This window comes from Urocitellus parryii, chromosome 9, assembly GCF_045843805.1.
Source record: "Urocitellus parryii isolate mUroPar1 chromosome 9, mUroPar1.hap1, whole genome shotgun sequence".
Classification (NCBI taxonomy): Eukaryota; Metazoa; Chordata; class Mammalia; order Rodentia; family Sciuridae; genus Urocitellus; species Urocitellus parryii.
In genome coordinates, this window is record NC_135539.1 from 125,921,561 (window position 1) to 125,947,003 (window position 25,443).

Below are 25,443 nucleotides of genomic sequence, written 5' to 3' on the forward strand. Positions count from 1 at the left end.
TTGAAGGAAGCTGTGGAAATTAAAATATGACTATCTTAAGAAAAGAACAAAGGAGAGGAGAAAGTAGAAGGGAAAAGACCAAACAAACTTCCACCCCACCACCATTTGAAAACAAGGAGGCCACTAAGACAACCAGGAAAAATAGCTAATGAACTGAAAAATCAAATGAGGAAAACTAGAGAAAAATAGAGTAAAGAAAGGCTCTTCTACAAGAACTTCTGGCAATGGCTGTGTTGTTTTTATTTTCTTTCTTCTTTAAACTTATTAATTTATTACAGTATTTACTTATCTGTGCATTTATTTTAAATTTACAATAAAATTGTATGCATTTCCATGCCTTATCATATACAGTATTATGTTTTCAGTGTGTACACACACGCACACATTGTTAGATTATCAAATATGTATATATACATATATATGCACACATATAAACTGTTAGATAATCAAATGAATTTAGAGACTACCTTAAATTGTTTTCTTTTACATGAAAGAAAGTTAAGTACTATTAAATTTGAATTATTTTTTCTAAGAAAGGCTAAGAATAGTTATAGAAATAGAACATGTTTTTTTTAAAATTCAAATTCTAAAATTATAGAAATATTAATGAGGACATAAAATTATAGGAAATCATTTGCATAATGTACAGGATCAGAAAACCAGTCATATTAATGCTATACTATTAAAAAGATCTCAACTTTAGAATAACTTTTATATCTTTGTATCTACATTATTAGGTCTTAAAATTGTACTTTTATATAAATCATCATTTGAAGTTTTCTAAATTCAAAATGTAACATTTTCTTTTTGAAGGCTGTCAATTTGATACACATTTTTTTTAAAGAGAGAGAGAGAGAGAGAGAGAGAGAGAGAGAGAGAATTTTCTTTTTAATATTTATTTTTTAGTTTTCGGCGGACACAACATCTTTGTTTGTATGAGGATCGAACCCAAGCCGCACACATGCCAGGCCGAGCGAGCTACCACTTGAGCCACATCCCCAGCCCCTGATACACATTTTTAAAAGCTACAAAATATTCCAAAAGCAATGTTATATATTAGAGCATACCTGAAATAACAGCTCATACATCATCAGGTCCTATTTAGCCCATGGAAATAACCATCAGTTCAATGTATCCTCAGAAGCTTCCCTAAAATATGCTGCATAAATAAACTCTGGATGAATAGAAATTTGGTTTGTGAATTTTTTTTAATAGAGAAAGGGGAAAGACATACATTGGAATTAAATCCCATCCAAGGAATCATTTTCTTCTTTATTATTTTTCTTCATAAACTTGGTGGATTTGGGAGTTTAGTCTGAATAAAAATCTCCTGGTTGTATGGTTAAAGACCACTTGTAGAGATTCATAGTTCACAGACTTTACAAACGTGGGTGACTCTAAAGCTTTGTGAAATCCCAGAGATATTATGGAGGTAGAGAACTCTTGGATCTCCAGTTTCTAGAGGGGATATGTGGTAAGAAAGACAATGAAGTAAGAGATAAGGTATGGAAAAAGGTATTAGAAGAGAAACACAGGATTTGCAGTAAGATTTCACATTGGACCTATTATTTGTTTTCTAAATTTGTTCTAGAAAAGCCTCAAATATATCCTTTGTGTGTATATTGACTAAGTGGGTATTTTTCCTTTTTGTTTTGCTTCCATTACTGTTTTAAAGATAAATAGTTAACATAATCCTCAGGATATACTTCAACTTAAAAAATATGTGAGGAGAAGGCAACACTGCATAGTATGATTAAAATATTACAGAGAGATTTGGGCATTTTTTTGATTTTTTTTCATTACCCTTAGAATTTTAATGACACATATATAATTGATACAGACCATAAGATTCCTCTTTCTCCTGTATAATTAAGTTTTCTTCTTTTGAAGTCATCTTAGTCTGACTTTTAGTGATAATCAGTTGCAAAAGAATTTGGATTTCTCCTAACTTCTTTTTGTGAGCAAAGCCAATTTATTTTTCAGAAAAAAAAATAAGTAAGAAAGAAATGACAGAACTGTCTCTGTAATGGCCAGTTGAAACAAGAAATCCACTTCTGTCTTTCTAATTATGCTCAACTCTGTTGAGTTTTAGTATGCTGCGCTTATCAGTTCTCTCGGGCGCTTGTTTAATTGGGTGACAAATGGAAGAATATGACAATCTCAGTATGAAAGTTCAGCTAGTCTGTGCATAGGCATTAGCTGTCCTATTATAAGAAGATAACTGAAGTCAGAAGCTATTGATATGCTTAAGGGATTCAGAAATATTCAGCACTGTTGAAACTTCAAAAGGACATAATAAAAAGTTTTAAAGTTTTTAATCATAAGCAATGAGAGATGTTTTAATAAATATTTCAGAAGCATGATATTAAATATGGAATTTCAGAGAAGTAATGCAATTTCTGGTAAAAGTTTTTTGTTGTTGTTTTAATAAAATCGAAGGCAATTTGTGAATTGTTTGGATACACTATCCTGATTCCTAACTTGAGGAGAAATTTTTTTTAATTATAAAATGTTTTTATTAAATGTTAGATATACCCACAAAGCCTATTTCTAACCAGGTGTCCTGCTTTAGTATCTTAATATGACACAACACTTTATGGAAACGCTGTTGTTGCGTTTTGACAATGATGGATTGTCTCTGGTGTGCTTGGTGTAAACTATCATCGGTGATGGACTGGCAGTATTCTTGACACCAGTGCCATTGTCTTCTAATGTCATGATAGTTTCTCTAATCCAGCATTTGACATTTGCACATACATCAGTTTTGATTATTCTGTCAAAGAAAGCAAATAGATAATTTAATTTTATATCATCAGGACTATCAACTCCCACTTCACTGCTTGACTGAGAGGCCAGGTGAGTTCCAACTGGGTAAATAGACTGTATTTAGAAACATACTGATGAAATAAGTTACACGATAGGGATTAATGGAAAGGGTGGATCTGTTTTCTGTAACACTGCTTTCTGGTCTTGGCAACAGATATGTTTTCAATCTTAGTAGAATTTGCTCAATTGTAGGTTAGAGTCTGTTCCATCTATGATATGTTCATTCCAACAGCTTTCTTGCTTATTCCATCAAAGAAACAGTGCAACTCAAGGTAGAGGAATGATTTGAAATGGGTTGATCTATAGTTTACATTATCAGTTTTATCTGATGAAATCTAATAGCTCCAAAGAAACCAGTATTTGTGTTCTGAACTTTTCCTCTTGCACTTTAAAGCTCATGGTCATTTTAAGTACATTCAAAAATTAAAAGGCAATGGGACTGCAATTCATAGAACAAACAAAAAAGAAAGGAAAAGAATTTGTTCATTTTACTCCTTCAGCTTGTTTCAATTTCTAAAATAAATCCGATGCATGCTGATTTGGATCACTTTTTATTTTTTATGTGAAGCAACAGAAAAGAGCGTCTGCCCCTGAGTTCTCTAAAACATAATTTTTCTGGTCCAGGAGTAGTGGCATTCGGGCCTGACACTGGCAGTAACAACTGCAGGGGCTTCCTAATAACTCACCAAACGCAGAAGGCAAACCGTGGCCCTGAACCAGGTCGCAAGCTGTGTCTGTTGTTTGTAACTGCCCTGTGGCAGTGAAGCTTTCCCTTTTTTCATTATTCATATTGAGAACATGTGAAAATTCTTAGCCAACTGTTGTGTAATAACAATATCCCTTTAGATTTTGTATAATGAAGTACAAGGTTACCATTTATGTAGCACCATCAGTTATAGCTTACACAAATGTAGCTCAAAGAAAAATGTCAGTTCTCTAAATGTATATCCATGTGGTTATGGAACTTAATGAAAGCTGTTTTTGCTCTATAGATTCTTATGATTGCTATGATTGTAAACTCTGTTTTATTTTAAAAATAAATCGAAATAGCATCTATAGGAGTGAGATTGAGGTTTGGCTTCTCCATGACCAATCAAGTGCTAAGCATTTAAGTACCCTGGTAACCATGGTTTTAACACAAAGGGGTCCTGATGTTATTTGGAAACCTTCTTCTGACTGAATTGTGTCCAGTTTACCTTATTCCATATCACATTAAATAGACACTTCAAGAACCTGAGAAAACTTCTCTTTTCTGGCCTGGTGTGTAATTTTATATTTTAATATGTTCTCAAAGGCCATACATAGTTTCTCTCAGTAGGTTTACATGTGGGTGCTTGGTGGGTGGTATACTTGTGTATTATTTTGATGGAGGATAATTTATGGGGTATGAAAAAGTAGGACAATCATTGTAGCCATGCCTGGACTCATAGTGGCAAATACAAGAGAAAATTACACCAAAGCAATTGCTCTCTAAAAGGATATATTCCACGTTGTTTCCAAAATTCGATGTTACACCCTGCCTTTTGTATTACCTTCCTTGAACCATAATAGTTTACTTCACATAAATTGTTTTTGTTCTGTATGTTTTATAATCTGTAATTATATTGTTTATTTTTATATTTTAACATACATGATAGTGTTTATAATCATACTTTAATTAGTCTCATGTTTCAAGTACAACTGCTTCTCATGGAAAAGAACCACTAAATAGGTATTAAAGAGAAATTCCTTAAATGATGAATCTAATATCTTTAATTATTTTATCTATTGAAAGTATGGAGAGTGTAGAATTAGAGTAAATAGTTATCAGCATGCAGTCATTTGCACAGAAAAATGATTCAATGTTAGTATGTTAAATTTTCATTTAATTCAATGTTCTTTATGTTAAATTTTCATTTAATTCACATTTGTTATTTACATGTGAAAATGTGAGGGATCTGGGAATTGATTTTATTTATATATATACTATTTTGAACTGCTACCAAATGTTGGTAGCATGTACAAGAAAACACTGATATTCTCAAATGTATTTTAAATCACAACATATATATATATTAGTTATCTATTACACACTAAGAATTATGCTCATTATTGCATAGAGATGCAAGACAACTTTGTATCAACATACTATACTCATATTTTTCATTTGGTAGCATTTTATATGTGAATTTTCACTTTTATTTTTTGGTACCAGGGAATGAACCAAGGGCACTTAGCCACAGAGCCACCTCCCCAAGCCCTTTTTTATATTTTATCAGAAACAGGGTCTTGTTGAGTTGCTTAGGATCTTGCTAAGTTGCTGAGGCTAGCTTTTAATTTGAAATCCTCTTGCCTCAGCCTCCTGAGTCGCTGGGATTATAGGTGTGAGTCACTAGGTTCAACTGAATTTGTATTTTTCCCACAAAACACACTAAAAGTAAAAAAAAGAAAAAAAAAGTAAAAATTAAATTAAAAATCTCTTTACCGAGATGTTTATTCCAATATGAATTTTTAGTTTTATATGCATCTTATAATTAAAAGTAAGTCTGAAAATTCATTTCTTAATTAAACAATGAAACAGTGAGTTCTGGAAATATTGCAGCAGAATGAAGAACTAGGATCTCATTGAATTGCAGTCTGACTTTTAAGTGCTTGATAAAATGCTGAACTAAGAATAAATTATTGGTAGAGAAAAAAACAAATGGTAAAACTATTTTAAACTCAATATTCACATTGGCAAGAAACAAAAATTATCATAAAACACTATTTTCAGCTAAGAAAATAGGAATTTTTTTCTTTTTAGTTATCGGCATTCTCTTAAGCTTTGTGATAGTTTGATAGATTTAACAATATGAAATTCTAAAACATCCTTTGTGTGTGGTAACAGAAAATTTCACACTCTGTTATGACAAAATAGAAGCTAATCAATGCTTACTTTTTACTTTTCAAAACTCCAGTGTGGAGTGATATGAGGATATGTAGAAAGTTATATTTCAAAGCATTAATGAATTATTATCATAAAGGCTAATTAATTCATCCTTCAATCAAATTTATATTAACCAACACATTCATAGTAATATTTATTGTGCATGAGAATTATCCAAGATATTCTGGAGCATCCTGACTTCTATGCCAATCTAGACCAGTTAAATTGTGCTTTCTCATAACTTTATTTTAAGAGAGAGAGAATGAACAAATTAGATTGATGAAGCCAAGCAAAGTTTCAAAAGCTTGTTAACTACTGAGTTTAGAAAGCCAGTATGATGTTTGGAATGGGTATCTGATTTATGTATGAGTCAGGGGCTCCAAGTCCCAGAAATAACCCTCATTTTACTCACATGATACACATGACACTGAACTTGTTCAATGACCTACCTGTCTTCAGAATCGTCTTGTATAATGAGATGGTGATTTTAAATGACTTCTAAGACTCTTGATACCTCTAAAATTTTATATATGCTGCCACTGATGCATTTTCTCCAAGAGGCTCTCAAAAATGTTTAATAAATTAAGTATCCTTTGTAATAAGGATTTCTAACTAGAAGTAAAATATTTGCTTACCAACTTGCTCACAGTTATAGAAGTAACTCCACAGTTAAAATTACTATAATGTGTCAGACACTATGTGCAATTATGAAAAGGAAGATATATTGTTAAATATATAGGGAAGATAATGGGAACAGATGACTCCATTGTAATTTTATAATTACCATAATAAAATATAAAGGAAACATTGTGGTAAGAAAAAGGAATAAGATATAACTATATCTTGAGAGTATTAATCTTCTTATTCTTTGCACGTTTACCCTTAAAGAATTTTCTACCTGTCAGCAACACAGCTTTAATTTTGTTCTTAAACATCATTGCTTTTAAAAAAATTTTCCAGATGTACCTCTGGGGTCTTTCCTGAGCCTCTTGTAATTATTATGGTATGTGTTTTGAATAACTATATGAATTTAATAAACTCTTGTCTTATTAATATTAAATATAATGATTTATTTGCAATAATTTAAAAACATAATCAAAGGAAAACTGGAAAGTAATTATCATTAGGTTAAATAGAATATTTAAATAGCTTGCTTATTTATTCATATTTCTTTTTATTGCTACATATAGGTGAGTTTATTAGGAAAAAAATAATTTCTTTTTATCAATGAGAAGAGTATTGTTTGGAATCATGGGTACCTATGAAATAAAAGAGTAGTAAGGATTATTAATCTGTAAATTAGTTAATTATAAAAAATGATTTATCATCTATGTGTCTATAACTTGAGAACAGTAATAATTACTCCTTGAAGAAAATAAGATAAATAAAACAAAATAAATATGACATGATTAAATTATTAAATATAGATTGAATATGATATTTAGATATCAAATTCAGATTTAGTCAATTTTTATTTTAATAACCTTAAAATGAATCCTTTGTTTTTCATAGTATTTTACATTATGAGATTTTATTATTTTCTTTTTGCATAACCATATTTAAATAATAATTAATTTGAAACGATATAGGTAGAAAGATCCAAATTTGAATTGTAATATACATACAGGATCGACAGTTAAATACATAGATAGACAGATAAATATATAGATATACATAAACATGTAGACTTGGTACATGCCCTGATTTAATTCACAAGAGAAATAAATATTAAGTGGCTTGGTTAGTAAATGTTAATATACACACTGTGTTCAGATTTGAGAACATTTCAGCAAGCATCTTATACATCCTCACTATCACTATCTTTCTATGAATCCTGTATACAAGGTCTATCAATCCTCATACTGGCTTTAATAAATATTATTTTTCCCTAATTTTGATATTAATGGTAGCATTAAGGATTTTACTCACATTATACTTGTGAGATTCATTCATATGATTCCTTGATATTGCCTTCACATCATTGATTCTGTGCTACAGTATTCAAATCCTCAATATATTTATGCATTACATTGGTGACCCTATTGTGATATGTTTCTATTTGAAATTATTAGGAATGATATTGCTGTGAACCACTTTGCATATCCAGGTGCAAAGTGCATACCCATTTTTGTTGACTACATACTTAGCTCTTAAGATATGCCTATCTCCTCTGATGCAAGTAATTTCAAAGAATTTTCTGAAGTGGTTGTTCCAATTTATAGGCCAAGAAGCAGTGTAAGAGAATTCCAGTTCCTTCACAGTACTGAAAGCACCTGGTATTTTCTGACTTTATATTCTTATAAGTCACCTAATGAACATCATCTGATAGTGGTATCTCATTATGCTTAATTTCAGCTCCCTGATATGAAAGTTTAATGCAATTTCATGAATGTTGGTTATATAGATATCCTCTTTTTGTCAAGTGCCTTTTTAAGATTACCCTTGTTGTTTTATAATTTGTCTGTATAATATTTTTACATATTCTGCATATGAGACCTTCATTGTTTACACGGATTGCAATAAAGTTTATAATATTTTAATAAATAAAATGTCATATAATTAATGACTCCTTGAGGAAAAATTTATGCAAGAATACATCATTCTTTATATTTGAAAAATAAATCTCAGATCTCATTTTAGATGTCATTATCTGAAATACAGTGAGCCAAATATAGTTTATGTACTTTAGTATAATCTTCTGAAAACATAGTGTTTCCGGTAATTAAAGAATTGAAGGATACTTCTGAAGGAATGGACAAGAAGACACTGTGTGGTAGGATGAATCTCAGGAAAATGTTGTCAAGATGTGGGCAACATTGACAAATGTAAGCAATGACTGGAATGGAAGTTTGTCTGAATGTGGGTACTACTACCAGTTCTTCCCCACCCCAGTCCAAAATATTTAAATGAACTTCACTTGCTACCACACAGAAAAGGCAAAATAATCAATATTAAGGTTTTTTTAGTTATTCAGTTAAGATGCGATATTTACAAGAGAACATTGAACTGGGAAGGACTATCCTAGGTCCACTCTTTGTTCATAATTCTTTTGTGAATAAGCTACGTTGTTCCAGTATTTGACATGGGTAATCAATGGTGTATGCAATGACTTAAAAGTTACATTGATATAACCAAATGTAACTCTAACAATATAATTTTTTTAATGAGAAAAAGGCTGAAAAAAGATAGAACCTACAAATTTTAGTGTTATGAATAAAGAATAATCCTGAACAAGAATTGACCTAGTCACAGCTATTTTCACGTGTAGAAAAATGATGACGTTAAACAAGTAAAAATAGAAAAATATATTAGCCGTTGTTCCTCTGGGATAGTAATTTATTTCATTTCTTGAATTTCCAACATGAGCATTTATTACTTTTGTTATTAGAAATGGCAGGTTGGAACAAGAAAAATATTGCTACTCTCTGTGTTTTCTTGTCTTATAACCAATAAAAAGTTGATAGATGACAAGTCATTATAAGGGGGGATACCTATCTATGTCTCTGTGGAAACTTAAAAGATAAAAAATTACTTCTCCTTAAACATCAGAAAAAGTTCCTAAGAGCATTATAAGCTTTAAAATGTAGATTTTAAATAGACTATATATTTTATAGATTTGTATTAAGTATTTAGTATAGAGTATTTATATGATCATGCATTTTATTGAATTGCATTAAGTATATAGTATATAGTATTTATATGATCATGCATTTTATTGAATTGCTGAGGAAACAATAATCAGTTTATCATTTTGACAACGATGAACAAGTATTTTGCTTCATGTTGAAAGAAGTCTAGAGCAATAAGTCACAGATCTCAATAAAATATATGGGTGTATGTATAATTTTACAAAGCACATAAACTTTTTCTCTTACCCTTTTCATTCAATATGAAAAACATTTTCTCATGTACTTATATTTTTGGATAGACTCCTCAAGTGTATTCTATATCAAAGGATGACAAACTTTTTCTGGTTTTATATTAATGCTGTTTTTCTTTTCTGTCCTATGGACTTGAATGGCTCATTTTTCTTTAAGCAATATTTCTCACTTAGTGTCATATGGAATATTCTTTCTGTATTAGGCATTGACTACATATTAATGTGACTTTGGGGAAAAATTTGCGTAGTTTGATTCAAGGCTGAACTTGATTTGGTATGATTGAAAATAAAGCATCCTGTCTCTGTCTAAAAATAAACATAGTAGCATCCAGTAATGACATCAGAAAAAGTATTATAATACAACCTTGATTGGGTGCTAGAAGAGGAATAATTCTGGGATATTCCTACCAGAGTTATTTTTGTGCCTTGGTGTTTTTATAGTAAACATTTAATTCTTCACACATATTTTGAAGTAATTGCTATGGGACAAGACCACAGTAAAGTCTTTTCATAAACTATTTCATTTCATATTCACCAAATTTTAAGCATTTTGTCTGGGATAAATTCTTCTCCAGTGAGTATTTGGAGCTAGAACCCAGGTGTGTTCCTTTCATCTATTTATAAAAATTATATATCATTATAAGAATTTTGCAAGGAAATATTTTTAATATATAATATGTAAATTTGAAGACAGTTGACTCTAATAATACTCTTTTTGTTTGGGAATAATATTTGTTGTTTTACTCTTCTTTTGTTTGTCCTCTTTTCATTGTTTCCTTTTTTCGCTTAAGATTGTTTTTCTTCAACTAATCTTTCATGAATTAATTCCATAACCCCAATACATTACTATGCCATGATAATCATCATGAGGCAATCATCATATTTTGAACATATAATACTGTAGGGAAGTTTGATATGAAGTAGCCAAGATTGTTTATTTCCAAGTAAATTATCTGTACACATTTTATTTTACTGTAAGCACACTTGAATCTGTACTTAGTTTATATAATTACTTATAAGCCATCTCTTTGAATAAGGAAGATTATTTTTCTATTACTCCTTATCAAATTCTCCAACTGTGAGATTATAGGTAATAATTCAATGAAACTACATAGAAAACTTTGAAACAAATAATTGAAAATGACATACATTGCTTTTTCTTAAATTTACTACACTTTACATTCTTATTGACTTCTACAATATAATTTAAACACAGTTCACAAATATATTCTTTTATAGAACCAAAATCGTGTTTGACATATTTTCAAGACAACTTTCTCAAATTTAATTTTGGAAATGTTCAACATCACATACTGTAGCTGGGTAAGCCATATCCTCCTTGCTCTGAACTCCCCAGTGTACCCCTTAACCTCCCAATCGTTCAGGCACTTGTACTTTTATTCGGAATATTCAGTTAAAACCACAACCCAATTTGACACTGTAGAGAGGACATGCTTTATGTATTCTAATTTCCGTGTTTTCTTGATCTCAACATATTCTTTATAATATGCACTAAATAAATTAAAATGTGTTTCTTAAAATATTTCTTAGAATGTTTTTCATTTTAATTTATTCATTGCTTGTTTTTCTGGGATGATATATTGAAATCAAGGAAACAGAGATTAGAATAAAATAAAATGAAAAACATTCTAAGAAATGTTTTAAGAAACACATTTTAATTTATGTATTGCATGTTTTTCTCACTCTGTGTGCCATTTCTCAAAACCTTGACTATAATCAATAATGATTATAATATCAGTGTCAACTCCTTTTGTGTTTATCTATTGAATGAATACTTTTTTTCTATAAATGAAGATCCTTAAATTAGAGTTTCATCTGTCACCTGATGATCAAAACTTCAACCTATCAGTGGTACATCTACACAGTTCATTTTTGTCAGACTTAGAATCTCTACAGAAATATCTGTATCATAATTTCATATTCATTTTTTTCTTTTCATTTATATTTCACTTCATTATTAGTTTGAAACTAAAATATATGCACATTTAAAAATACAGACACATTTATTAGAGTTGACACTAATAAGATATATAGGATCCTTAAATATAAAATAATTGAAGAAATAGTTTTGTTTGTTTAATAGAATGTGCTGGAGTTTGTACATTTTTATTTTAACACATGAAGTCCGAAGTTTTCAATTGTGTGAATGTCATCAAAATTGAATTAAAATATCTTGAAAATTAAAATATAGAGCTTATATATCCTTAATATATATTTTCATATGTATGAAATATATATTTGTAGATATATATGTGTGTGTGTGTGTGTGTGTGTGTATATATATATATATATATATATACACACACATATACCTCTACAAACATAACAGTTCTTTCAAATGTGCCATAATTGGTATACTTGTTGTTCGATTTAAGATCCTATAGGCATTCCACATCTGGAAAACTGGGACACAAAGAGTTAAATTAGACAATGGTTAATAAATTTATCTGTGAAAAAAAAATAAAATTATAACTAATAATAGAGTTTTATTACCATTCATGGTGAATGAGAAATTAAAGCAACATGGATATAGATACAGAGGTACGGCAATCTCTAAATTCAACAGTTTATTATTTTTTCATACATTTATTCTCAATAACACAGTAACAGAAACAAACAAACAAAAAAGATTCTCTGTAATGAAATAAAATGACCTTACTTACTCAGTAGTGACCTTGCCACTTTCTTCCTTTGGTTTCCCCTATGTTGCATGTGTTTCTTTCTCTTCGCCATTGTCTGTGCATTTACACAAGAACCTCTCTAACCAGGAAGGGTTGAGGTGGGGATATGGAAACAAAGGCATAGAACTGAGGTTGTTTTATAGGACAGGGAGATAAATTTGCTTTTGAGGAGATACAGTACAGACACAAGCCAGATGGTTTAGACTTTGATGCTAACATAAGTAGAAGAATAAAATAATAAAATGAGTTTTTTTAAAAAGTAGCTTGGCGAAGGGCTCTGATTTATTGAGAAAACAAACAAAAGGCAATTTTCATGAATTAATTTTTTTTTCTAGCACAAGTGGTGGCACATTCCTATAATTCCAGTGATTCAAAAGGCTGAGGCAGGAGGTAGCAAGTTCAAATCTAGCCTGAGCAATTTAGCAAGGCTCTAAGGAACTTAGCAAGACCCTGTCTCAAAATTTAAAAAAAAAAAAAAAAAAAAAAAAAAAAATATATATATATATATATATATATATATATATATATATATATATATAAAATCGGCTGGGGATGTTGCTTAGTGTGGTTAAGCACCTCTAGGTTCAATTCCCAGTAAAAAACAAAAACAAAAAAAATATTTCTATCCTAAAAACAATTGCTCTATATTTGATAAAATATGAGACCTAATGTGAGTTTTGCTTCCATTATTTTCCCAGAAGATTTATCCCTGACCAAATGAGAGAAAGTGGAAATATATTTATTACTAGTATATATCAGATCCTAGACCTTTTAGTGATGTTTACCATCAAATGTATAATGTGAGTATGTGACAACTACACTGATCTGAAAGAACATTGCAAAATCTGATCTATATAATAAGGTTGATTCTTTGTTTGTCAGGTAACAGAAACACGGACGGGTCCTCTTGGCTGCAGTAATTATGACAACCTAGATTCTGTGAGTTCTGTTCTGGTTCAAAGTCCTGAGAATAAGATTCAGTTGCAAGGTACGTAGGTAAAATTTTTATTAATGCTCCATGATTCTGGATGGGAAGTTACCCTGTTGTGATTTCTTTTATATTTTTAAAAGAAGCCATAAATATAATACTATGTGTACTTTTGAACATTTATAAAAGACTAATATCATAATTTTTGGCCTATATGAACATTCTAGGTCAGATAAAGAAAATGTCAAAACTTGACTTTCTTCCCTGATTAATATTATAGCCATTGAAAATATATCTTAACAATATTATTCTTGTATATGATAATCGTCTCAATAAACAATGATTTCTGCATGGGCTTGCCTGAGATATGACTTTTTTATGAATAGATTCTTGTGAAAGTTAAAACCATATTTGTTTATAGTGTAAAATGAACTGTTGGCATTTTAAATTTAACTTACTATGTCAGCCAATGCTGAATTTTTTCAGATAAATAGAAATGTACTTGATACTATGTTAAGAAAATACCTGTATTCATATTATTTCCATTGTAGAGATTTGTTTTGTGATAATGGTGATGATTTGCCATGTTTTCTTTTATCATATTTTGGTAAATGTTTCAATATAGACTGTTACTCATGACAGCATTAATCATATTCCAAAAGTTCATATGGATATGGATATTCCTCATTTTTAAAGGCAAAAAAGTTAATGAATACATATGTTTACACATTTATTAGTTGAACTAGCTCAGAAAAATATTTATGTTGACATTCATTGCTCAAAATAAGTTGAGTGATCCAAGTGGAAATCTTGACTTATTATTCTTTCATATACATTTTGAATTTTGCATATTAGAGTTGTATGTACTGTATTCAGTTTTCTATAAAAGATATCTGACTTATTAATGTTAATTTTAGATTTAAGTTATTGAAATATTTTCTCTAATTTAAATAAAAATGCAATATTACTTGTAATCTCTACTTCTTACTCCTTTCTGATGTATGGATTAACTTTCAATCAGAATTATTAAGTTTGATAAAAAATGACAATACATGCTTAAATCATTTTTCTTGATTATTGTATTGGTTTGTTTAAAATATATATTAATGAGACATGGGATTTTATTGTCTATAAATCATCACAGTTTCAAAATAATTTTATATCATGAAACTAAAACCTCAATATCCTCTCCTAAAAAAGAAGAAAAGGTAGGAACACTTTCCTTTTGTATAAATATTATTTCTATGCTTCTAATTTATATGATTCAGAAACTCTCATTTATAATATTTACATTTTTTTTTACTTGCTGGACCTGTGTTTTCAATTGTTTATTCTAATTCTGTTTGTACATGTGAGGGTAAAGAATCTTTCCAGGATTATTTTTGGAAACCAGTCTCAAGATTCTCAACATCCTCTGTATTCTTTGTTAAATTTGATTTGTATTACAGTCCCAGTATCATCTTGATTTATCTTCTCATCTTTATTTTATAAAAGAATTCAAACTCTTTAGCAATTCAGGATCAATACTACCATCATGCATTCCTTTGAAGGGGAAAAAAAAATCCTCAACCTGGGTCACTGAATAAGTCAATTGAAAAATTTGATATTGCTAAGAATCCATTTTAGGTCCTTGTCTCTATAACACTTTGTTAGTGACTTGGTTGAATGGATAGATTGTTATGGATATATATGTAGATGATAAACATAAATAGAGATAATTTGTTGTTGTGTGTATTTTTGTGTGATAAGTAGAAGATGAAGTTCTACAATGTTAATAAGATTGGAGCTGTTTAGAATGCATATTTATTATTGAAAGGAGTCTAGATGTGTGAGTTTTTCTGTAAAGATCATCTTCTAAAACTCTACTGTTATAGAAGAAAAATAATTGCTTGTAAAGTACAATTTTATCAGAGCAAAGCAAAGGATGCATTAATAACTACTGATGGCAATAACATTAGGCAATACATTCAGAACAAAAATCCATGACCTATCTACTAATATAAGAAGTTGTTAATTATTTTGTCAATAATAACACTACATATGAAAAGGGTAAAAATATTAATTTTCACTAAAATTAATGAAAATGATATCAAATGTTTGCTGCTAGTGAGAAAGCTTGATGTTTTTGCTTGTTTGACCTTGCAATTTGACTTTGCCAATAGAGTTTCTGAGCAGATGTTTTTTGAGAATTGATAAAACCATATCTATAACTCCAAACTATTGATGAAAATATATTTAAGATATATGATAAAAAGTCATAGTATTGGAAAATATATATTGCAATTAATATTTCAAGTTTCTCAACCCCTTATGATTGTATCTTATGAAACAAAGTACCTCTAAGTGAAAGGATAACAGTAGTAATTAAAAGTTGCTTAAGTCTTGATAGTAACTTTTTAGTAAAATTCTCAGAAATTGAGAAAGTGAATGATCCATATAACTGAATTACAAATAATTTTCAGGTTAGTTGGTTTCCAATTTATTTCAACAAAATTGACGGGAATAAATAGGTTACTATTAGATAATTAAATATAATTTTAAAAGATGAAACACTATGCAACTTTTTCATTACAACAATAATTGAATGATACTTCTTTATAACACTATTTTTATCACCATTTGTAAAAGTTATTTATCAATATTTAAAGTTAATTCTAGAGAATTATATATTATTAGTGATTCCTATGATAATCCCATAAGGATTTCTTTAATATTAAAATTCTTATTGTCATGAAATTATGTATGGCATAATCTATAATGTAACACTTTACATAATTTAATTTAAATTGCTCAGGAAATATACATGCATACATGTACTTTAGGTCATCTCCCTTCATAATGGAAAAGTATGACTATGAATAAGGTGAGATGTTTATGAATAAAATATTTGAGGAGAATATTAGATATGTTGTAATGAAGTGACTTCAGGAGAGAATATATGTGTGTGTATCTCTATATTACATATACTATTATTGTTTATGTATTATTTTTGGAAAGAATTATTAAATGTTGATCACAAGGATTAAATTCCATTTGGTGCATACATAGATATGCCATAACATTTTAATATACACATATTTATAATATAATAGAAATGACCTAGTATGGACATATTTAATGAAGGCTAGAAAAATTTTATGGCAATTTAATTATGTCCTTTTTTATAATCTTGTTTAAATACATTCTTCTGACACAGCTTACTATCTTTCAGCTGTACCTATTCTGCTATTAATCAATGCTTCTTAATTCCAATTGATGTATTTTCACTCACAGAATATACACTTGATTGTTATTTATAATTTCTAGTAACTTACCAAACTTGTCTGTTTTCTTATTTAATTTTTGAGCATGTGATTATAATTCACTTTTAGTTTCATGGTTGAGAGTCTTTAGATCATTGTTGTTGTGTTTTAGATTTGTAAAAGTGATTCAACAATATTAATGTTCTTTTTTTCCTTCAGAGAAGATTTCCAAAAGTATTGTAATCCATTTTAAATTGAGCCCATTGAAATTATGCTTCAGATCTGGTGAAAGCTAAAATGTTTGTCTTGTCTTGTTCCCTTTGTCTTTTCTCTTTGGGTTTATAGTTCATCTTGGTTTTAGAAACCCCTACGTATTTACTGTATCTGGCATGGCTAGTTCAAAGCGACAATTTTTGCCTTGTTACTGGGAAAAATTCTAAGGAAAAAAAATATGTATGTTCAATGTTTGACTCACTCCCATGGAGTTTGATTTCCTTCTCACCATGTTAGCCCCACAAATTCTTACTGCCTAGTTAACCTTTTAATGCCTTGAAACAGATTATCTTAAATATTTATAAGCTTTCCACTTGCTCTCAATGAGAACTTTATTTCAAAACAAACATGTCCTCCAACACTGGAAGCATCCATCTATGTCACTTCACCGCATGTATACCTGCCCTGCTTCTCCCATCCTGGTTTTTACAGTCAACTCCCAGGCTTTGTGCTCAGTTTTCTAAAGAGTATCAGTAGACCTTCCCTAATGACAGTGTGGTCAGTATTTCTATTCTCTTGTTTCTGAACATTTACAAAATTTTTCCCTTGGGCAACACTAAGTTACTTTGAGTTGACTTCCAAGGCAGTTACTTCTCTAGGTATCGTTTATAAATTTTGCTAATGATACAGTTATAAAATAACAAAGTTTTAAATGGCTTATCTCTAAACCTATTTCCCCCATTTTTATTTTTAGTTTGATATTTCAGAATCTTATTTTCCATCTATGAGTATTAGGTGTGTGTACATGCATGCTTGTGTGTATGAGCACAAACACACAAATGTTTATATATATATATATATATATATATATGTGTGTGTGTGTGTGTGTGTGTGTGTGCATGTTTGTGTGTGTATGTATCTTGTTATATATATATATATATATAACAAGAGCAGATAAACTTGTATGTTTAAAACTGAACTCTTTATTTTTTTTTGCTGCCAATCATTCCTCCCCCAATAACTTCATTCTTTTCTGTTTCTACAAGTATCCTACACAATTGTAATGCAATTCTGTAAATTGCTCTTTCTTTCTTTCTTTCTTTCTTTCTTTCTTTCTTTCTTTCTTTCTTTCTTTCTTTCTTTCTTTCTTCCTTTTTATAAAATCAAAGCTGAAACATAGACCAATAGTTTGCAAATATCTGATCCACACACAATTAATGTTTTAGTAAGTTTATCATAATTCTTGAGTCCTGGCAACACACACTCAGACTTATTAAGTATATTTTTTGCTCTTAAAGGAATGTTTTCAGAAGAAATCCCAAGGTATTTCTGCAGTGCACTAATGAGAGAGTTGAAATATTTTTTACTTTACTACTTGATGCCTCTGAGTCATCTGACAAATTTCACCTACATCAAATAAAATATTGTCTACTACATTCTCATTTTCCCATTCCATCATTATTTGTCTGGTTCAAATTTTGTAAAACCTTCTGGGGAAATTAATCATTTTTTATTTATACCTTTCACTTCCAGATAAGTACTACTCAGAGTATCCTATAGGATTAAGTCACTTAAATCCAAGTGAATTAATTTCATGCCTTTACCATCATACAGAAATACCAATTACATTACTCCAAATGTTTTTTCTTAACAACTCACTTATTCCATTGTTATAGACCTTGTCCATTGAAACAATACTATTAATTGCTATTTAAAGAATGTATTCTTCTATTTGTGTGTGATGCTGTCAATGTGTTCTCCTTTGACATAGATAACTAACCTCTCAATATTGAGAACTATCTATGAAAAATGGTTTTAGCCTTCCTGAGCCCTATATGAATTGCTTATCCAATTAATAATATCTACTGAATTACATGTATCCTATTGTAAGAGTTATTATGTAGCTATAATATTATTATATAGTCAATCACTATTTTTCTTAAACATACTACAAGTACTTTGTCATCTTCACATTTGTACCTTACATAACAATTACCTTTCAAATGGCAGGTATTAAATATTTTTTTGGACAGAATAAAAATTAATAAAAATTTAAATTTATAAGTGCATAAAGTAATTTTCTGGCTAATAAAGACAGAGTTTATCTGAAAGAATGATATAAGTATAGTTTATAATGCATTTACAAAATAGACTTTTTTCTTAAATATTAATTGGTGAAATTTAATAAATCAAATTCATAGATAATAGTCAAGGGTACAGAAATGATGTTTTTTGAAGGAAACACAAAAATTATAAAGATCCATTTCATCATAAATATTAATTTAGTGTGGGCCAAATTGTCCCTTAGTTTTGAATTCATTTTTATCCTTCTAATTAAATTTTCTTATGTAGAAAGAAATACTGATAGTGAAACCCTGTTTTTTCTTAATATATCATAATAATTGTGAAGCCCCAATATTAATTTTTAGGTTTTTTAAAATTTTTGATACTTTTCTAAAGAGATAGTAACTTTATAAAACTTGAATCCAGAAAAGAAATGAGCTATGTCACTGGGGCTGTCTTTGTACGTGCCAAGGAAATGAACTGTGAAATAACTAAATCAGTCCATCTGCTCCTCTGTAGTCAGTTGTTGCTACTACTAAACAATACAAGCATATAAGTCCTGCATTGTAGAAAAAAAATGGAATAAGCTTTACCAGGAACTTTCCAGAACTCTTTCACTAAAACCCATTGTATCATATGTGTGTTGCTGTAGGCTGATACTCTGAAAGGAAAATGAAGGTATTAAAAATCATTTGAAATCAAACAGTGGAAAATAAATGCATACATATATTTTCAGTGTTACAAAAGAAAAGGCTTTATCTACATTGCATAAAACTAACTAAATATCGTGATTAATTGCAACAAGGATCCAGTCAAATACCTTTGAAAAGGTCATAGAGTCAGCATATGTGTTGAAAGAACTATAAATGTTCACAATTTTATAGATAACTTATAATAATAATTTTAAATTATACATACATTCATAATGTACTAAAATTTGTACTGTTTTTACTTAATGTTATAAATACATATTTTGCACTTTTTTCTTTATAAAGTAAACTTGTTTGATGACTTTGCTTATTCTTCAAGGGCTTCAAGTACTCCTTCCAGACTATCTTCAGGAACGTTTTGTACAAGCAGCTTTGAGCTACATAGCTTGCAATTCAGAGGGAGAATTTATCTGCAAGGATAATGACTGCTGGTGTCAGTGTGGTCCCAAATTTCCAGAATGTAATTGCCCTTCTATGGACATCCAAGCCATGGAAGAGAATCTTCTTCGAATAACTGAAACCTGGAAAGCCTACAACAGTGACTTTGAGGAATCAGGTATGATATATACTTTATACATTTTATCGTTGACCAAAAGATGTTGAAAAGACTGTTTTATCCTATTGAAAGAATCTGCTGCATAGTTTGAAAGTTTTTTGCTTGTTATTATTTCAAATGGACATTCATATTGCTTTTATTAGTGGTTATTTAGTTTTCTCCTGGAAGAATATATTGTCCTTTTTGTATTTATATGTGCTATTGGCACTATCCATGAGTGGATCTATTAGTCACTTATTAAAAGTTTTTGAGTTATCAACACAATAATTTATCAACTGATCCCTTTCATGCTTATTTTGACTTTTCTAGTTGACTTTGAGTTTCACTTGTGACGTGAAATGTAGGCAGCATTTATTCTGCACCTTTACAGGAAAACAATTTTCATGTGTGCTCACCTTCAATTAACTACTCATGTTATCAAATTTAGATGAATTTCATATTGATAGTCTGGATTTTTTGTTTGTCATTTCTAAATTTTTGTGAGTGCATGTATATGTCTTCAAAATTTTTACTGGCTGCATAAACTTGAACAGTTTATCATTTACCCTTAACAGTCTACATTTTATAAAGCATTGAACATTAAACAATATGCTTAAAGGATTCCTCAAAACAAAAATAAAATGTTGATAGGACCATATGTAATATTCATGATAAAAGGACTAAAAATTTCCATAGTATGGTGAATATAATTGTGTAGAATTTGGTCAAAATTGTTAGGCATGATTAACTTTCAAATGAGCAAGGAGAACAGTCAAATTATAAATAAATGGGTAGTAAATAGATTTAGGAAAAGTTAACAGATTTAGATTTATGTAAAATATATTTTGATTTAAATAGTGCATTAAAACAGTTGAATTCATAGAAGCAGAGATAAGAATGGTAGTTATCAGAGGCTGGGTATAGGAAAAACTGAGAAATGGTGGACTAACTACAAAATTTTAGTTTAATAAGAGGATTAAGGTTTTGAGAGATATTTGCACAACTTGATGACTACAGTTAAATAATATCAAATTATACACTTAAAATTGCTATGAGAATAATTATTAAAATATTCTCACTACAAAAAAGATAGGTATTTGAAGTGATAGATTCTTTATTTACCTAGGTTTAGTCATTTCATTTTATATATATATACATCATAATATCAAATTATTCACCTAATAAATGCAATTATAATTTGTCAATTTACAGTAAAATAATTTTAAAAAAACTGTTACAGAAGGGGTTTGATAACCAAACAGACAAGGTTGGAGAACTCTGGAGAAAATGATGAATTGACACTAAGTTTCTACAACTGCTTTTCATAGGCCACATTTATCAACTCATGGCAGATTTCAAAGCTGCAAATCTATTAGCCCATGGAAAATCCTGCTACTCTAAGATAGAGAAACCAGAAGAAATATTTGTGGTCATTTCAGGTTACAGAAAACTTTTTGGGGGGCTTACATTGTCTTAAGTGTGAAGCCGGTCTCTATTTTAGACATTTCCCTTATTTTCCATTAAAATGTAGAAGGTGACTTCACCATTAAACTAAAATATTTTCAATGGTAGAACTGTATCTTCTGAAGTGATACAGGCCTGAAGATGCAAGTAATTCACCAGGTCTGAAATTGAAAGTGCTCAAGGGCCACACCCAAAGCAAAAAAGAACCAAGTCCAGTTCATATCCTGAGGATATAATCCTAAAATGATCATCTCTCAATAGTGTCTTCTGAAAAAAAAATCATTAAGTAGTTGAAAGGATGATGTTTTGTGCATTGAAACATTTTCTTAAACACTTCAGCTCATTTATATATAATGGACATAATGTCTTCATTAACTTATAGGAGTATAGATAACAAACCATTATTTGTTGACTATAAATTTGTCTATCTGGGCTTTCTGTTCTAGTCCATCAGTCTATATGTCTTTTTTTTTTTTTTAAGGACAGTACAATGCTCTTTTGATTATATAAGATTTGTAGTGTATTTGGAAGTTAGGTAGTAAAATGTCTTCCATTTTCTTGTTTTGCTCAAGATTGCTTTGGCTATATGGAGATTTTATATCCCACACAGATTTTAAAATTGTTTTCTAGTTCTGTGAAGAATGTCATTGATATTTTGATAGTGATTTCATTGAATCTATAGATTGCTTCTAGTAGTGTGGACATTTTAATCATATTTATTTGGTCAGCCATGAGCAGAGATTGTTTTAAAACTTATGTGCCCTCTACAAAATTTCATCAATATTTTACAGTTACCATTATAGAGATATTTCATCTTGTTAGTTAAATTTATTCCTAGGTACTTCTTTTGGTCACTCTTGTAAATGGAATTTTTTTTTTTAATTTCTACTTCAGATAATTCTCCATTGGAGTATAGTAACACTACTGATTTCTATACTGCAACTTTGCTGAAATTGTTTATTAATTCTTATAGTTTTTGATGAAGTTTTTTTTAAGAGAGAGTGAGAGAGAGAGAGAGAGAATTGTTTAATATTTATTTTTTAGTTCTCGGTGGACACAACATCTTTGTTGGTATGTGGTGCTGAGGATTGAACCTGGGCCGCACTCATGCCAGGGGAGCGAGCTACCGCTTGAGCCATATCCCCAGCCCCTTGATGAAGTTTTAATAATTTTATATGCATGAAACTATGTCATCTACAAATTTCCAAATTGGATGTCTTATTTCTCCTGCCTGAATGTTCTGGCTAGTATTCCAGTATAATTTTGAATATAAATAGTTAAAGTGGACATCCTTTTCTTATTCCAATCCTTAGACAGGGAGCCTTCAACTTCTCTCTATTCAATATGAAGTTCCTGTTATATATGCTTTTATTATTTTGAAATGCATGTCTCCTATATCTAATTTGTTCAGAGTTTTAATCATGAAGGGATACTGAGTTTTATCAAGTGAATGTTCTTCTATTGAAATTTGGCTTTATTCTTAATTCTGTTGTATCACAAGCATAAATTGGAAAAAGTGAAGCCTTTTTAATAAATGGTGCTGGGAAAATTGGATATCTAAATACACAAGAATGCAACTAGACCTTATCTTTCACCAGCTTAAAAATCAACTTGAAATATGCATAAGAATCTGAGACTAGAACCTATGAAAATACCATGGTGGGTGACAGGAGAAATGCTTCAGGACATTGGAATGAGAAAATATCTTTTGAAAAACATTGCAAATACAGAGGAACAAAAGCAAAAATAGATGGTATTGTGTCAAACTGGAAAAAAAAAAGACTTCAGCACAGCAAATGAAAACAATCAGCAAAGTAGTAAGGAAACCTACATGATGGAAGAAAATATTTGCAAAATACATATCTGATGAGGGGATAGTATTCAAAATATATAAGGAACTCCAAAAACTCAATAACATATAAATAACTTGATTTTTAAATGGGCAATAGACCTAAATAGACATTTCTCAAATGAAGATTTTGAATGACTGACAGATACATGAAAAAATGCTCAACATCTCTAATCATCATGTAAATGCAAAGCAAAACCACAGTGAGATTTCACCTCACTCTAGTAAGAAATTCTAGGGTCAAAATGGCAAAAAATATCAAGTGCTTTAAGAATGTGAAGAAAAAGAACCCTTGTGCAGTGTTGGTGGGAATATTACTACAGCCATAATGGAAAGCAGGATGGAGATTCCACAAAAAAAATTAACAGAACTACCAGATGATCCAGAATTCCAATTTCTAGGTGTATGTCCAAAGAAAACAAAGCATGTTAAAGAGACATCTGCCCTCTTATGTTTAATTCAGTACTATTCACAATAGCTAATATGTAGAAACAACCTCGTGTCCATTGACTGATTGATAAATAAAATTTTATACCTCAACACAATGGAAAACTAGCCCACTATAAAAATATTTAAATACTGTCATTTGCAAAATGTATGGAGCTGAAGGTCATTATGTTAAGCGAAATAAGCCAGGCACAAAAAATCAAGTACCACATGGTCTTACTTATATATGGAACATAAAACATATTGATATTATATAGGTGAAAGAAGATCCTTGGTTATTAGAGGTTGTGGAGAGCAGAAGAAAAAGGGAAGATGAAAGGTTGAACAATGGGTGTTAACTTACAGTTAGACAGGAGTCAGAATTTCTGGTGTGCTGTTGCCACAGCAGGTGACTATAGGTAACATTTACATTCTGCACCTTTTAAAAAGCTAAAAGAAGGGTTTTGAAAGTTTTCACCATAGTAAAATGAAAAATGTTGGAGAACAGATATGCCTACCCTCATTTGTATATTTCACAATGTATACATGTATGAAAACATCACAGGCAATTTCATAGATATGTAGAAATTGTATGTTTTTATATATCTGTTTAAAATAAATTTAAATTGAAGAATAGTAAGCAGACAGTGGAAGTAAGGTGATTGCAGTGTTAAAACGAGTAAAAAATAGTTTCAGAAAACTGTTACTGAAATATTAAAGAAATCAAGGAAAGGAAAGATGAAGTGAGTAAAGATATTAGGAAGTTCACCAGAGATTTGGAATCAATAAAACTGGATTCAGGAACACTCCAAACAGAAAAGTGCAGTATCGAAAACCAATGACTTAGGCTGGGCTTTGTAGTTCAGTGGTAGAGTGCTTGCCTAGCACTGGGTTCAATCCCCAGCAACACACAAAATAAATAAAATAAAGGTCCATCAACAACTTTAAAAAAAAATGACTTGGTTTTGTTTTAATGGGAGTTTTGACACAGGACATGGCAGGATTTGTGAGCATGGGGACACAGAAATGGAATATATGAAAATAAAAGCAGCAAGGAAGGCCACAGCAAAATATCCTACCTATGGGACGCATGCAAGAAAGTTCTAATGTGTTTTAAATTTCAGGCATTGTAGTAGTGGGGGTCTGGCACAAAAAAAAAATGCAAAGAAATAATGGATACAATTTACAATAATCTGAAAAACATTCAAACTATGAATGTTCAGCAAGAATGTTCCATAAGTTCAGCAAAACAAAAGTAAAATAAATTTAAAGAAAATTACAAGTACAGAAAAATACTTCAATATATCTAGAGGAAAAAAAATGATTACTTTCAACAAAGGAACAAAAATGTAATGACTTACAACAATCAAAAGTTTTTAGACAAAACTAAAGTGCTAAAAATAAATATTCTAGAATTACACACCTCAATGATATTTTCAGAAATAGAGGTGAAATAAAGATATATCTGGTGAAAACTTGGAAATGCAAAAGGAATGATCAGTACTTAGCAATGGCAAGGAGGCAAAAATGCATAAGTGAATGTCAATTATGCAAAATAATGATTATAATGTGATATGGACATAAAATATGTACAGGACTTAAGTAAATGACAATAATGTAATAGTGGTCAAACAATGGGAAGACTTAAACTATCCGAAATATTCTAAAATCCTGTCATTGCTGAGGATGTGTTAAAAGA

At 30.0% G+C, this 25,443-nt stretch overlaps 1 protein-coding gene across 2 annotated transcripts in view; it reads left to right on the forward strand.

The window, feature by feature from the left end:
• Positions 1-25,443, forward strand: part of Brinp3 (BMP/retinoic acid inducible neural specific 3) — a 342,679-nt gene that overhangs the window by 202,709 nt on the left and 114,527 nt on the right. For both annotated transcript variants that reach the window (XM_077802979.1, XM_077802980.1), the window contains 2 exons: positions 13,196-13,301; positions 19,790-20,026. In XM_077802979.1, the coding sequence (XP_077659105.1) occupies positions 13,196-13,301; positions 19,790-20,026 (343 nt within the window). The remainder of the gene's footprint in view (positions 1-13,195; positions 13,302-19,789; positions 20,027-25,443) is intronic.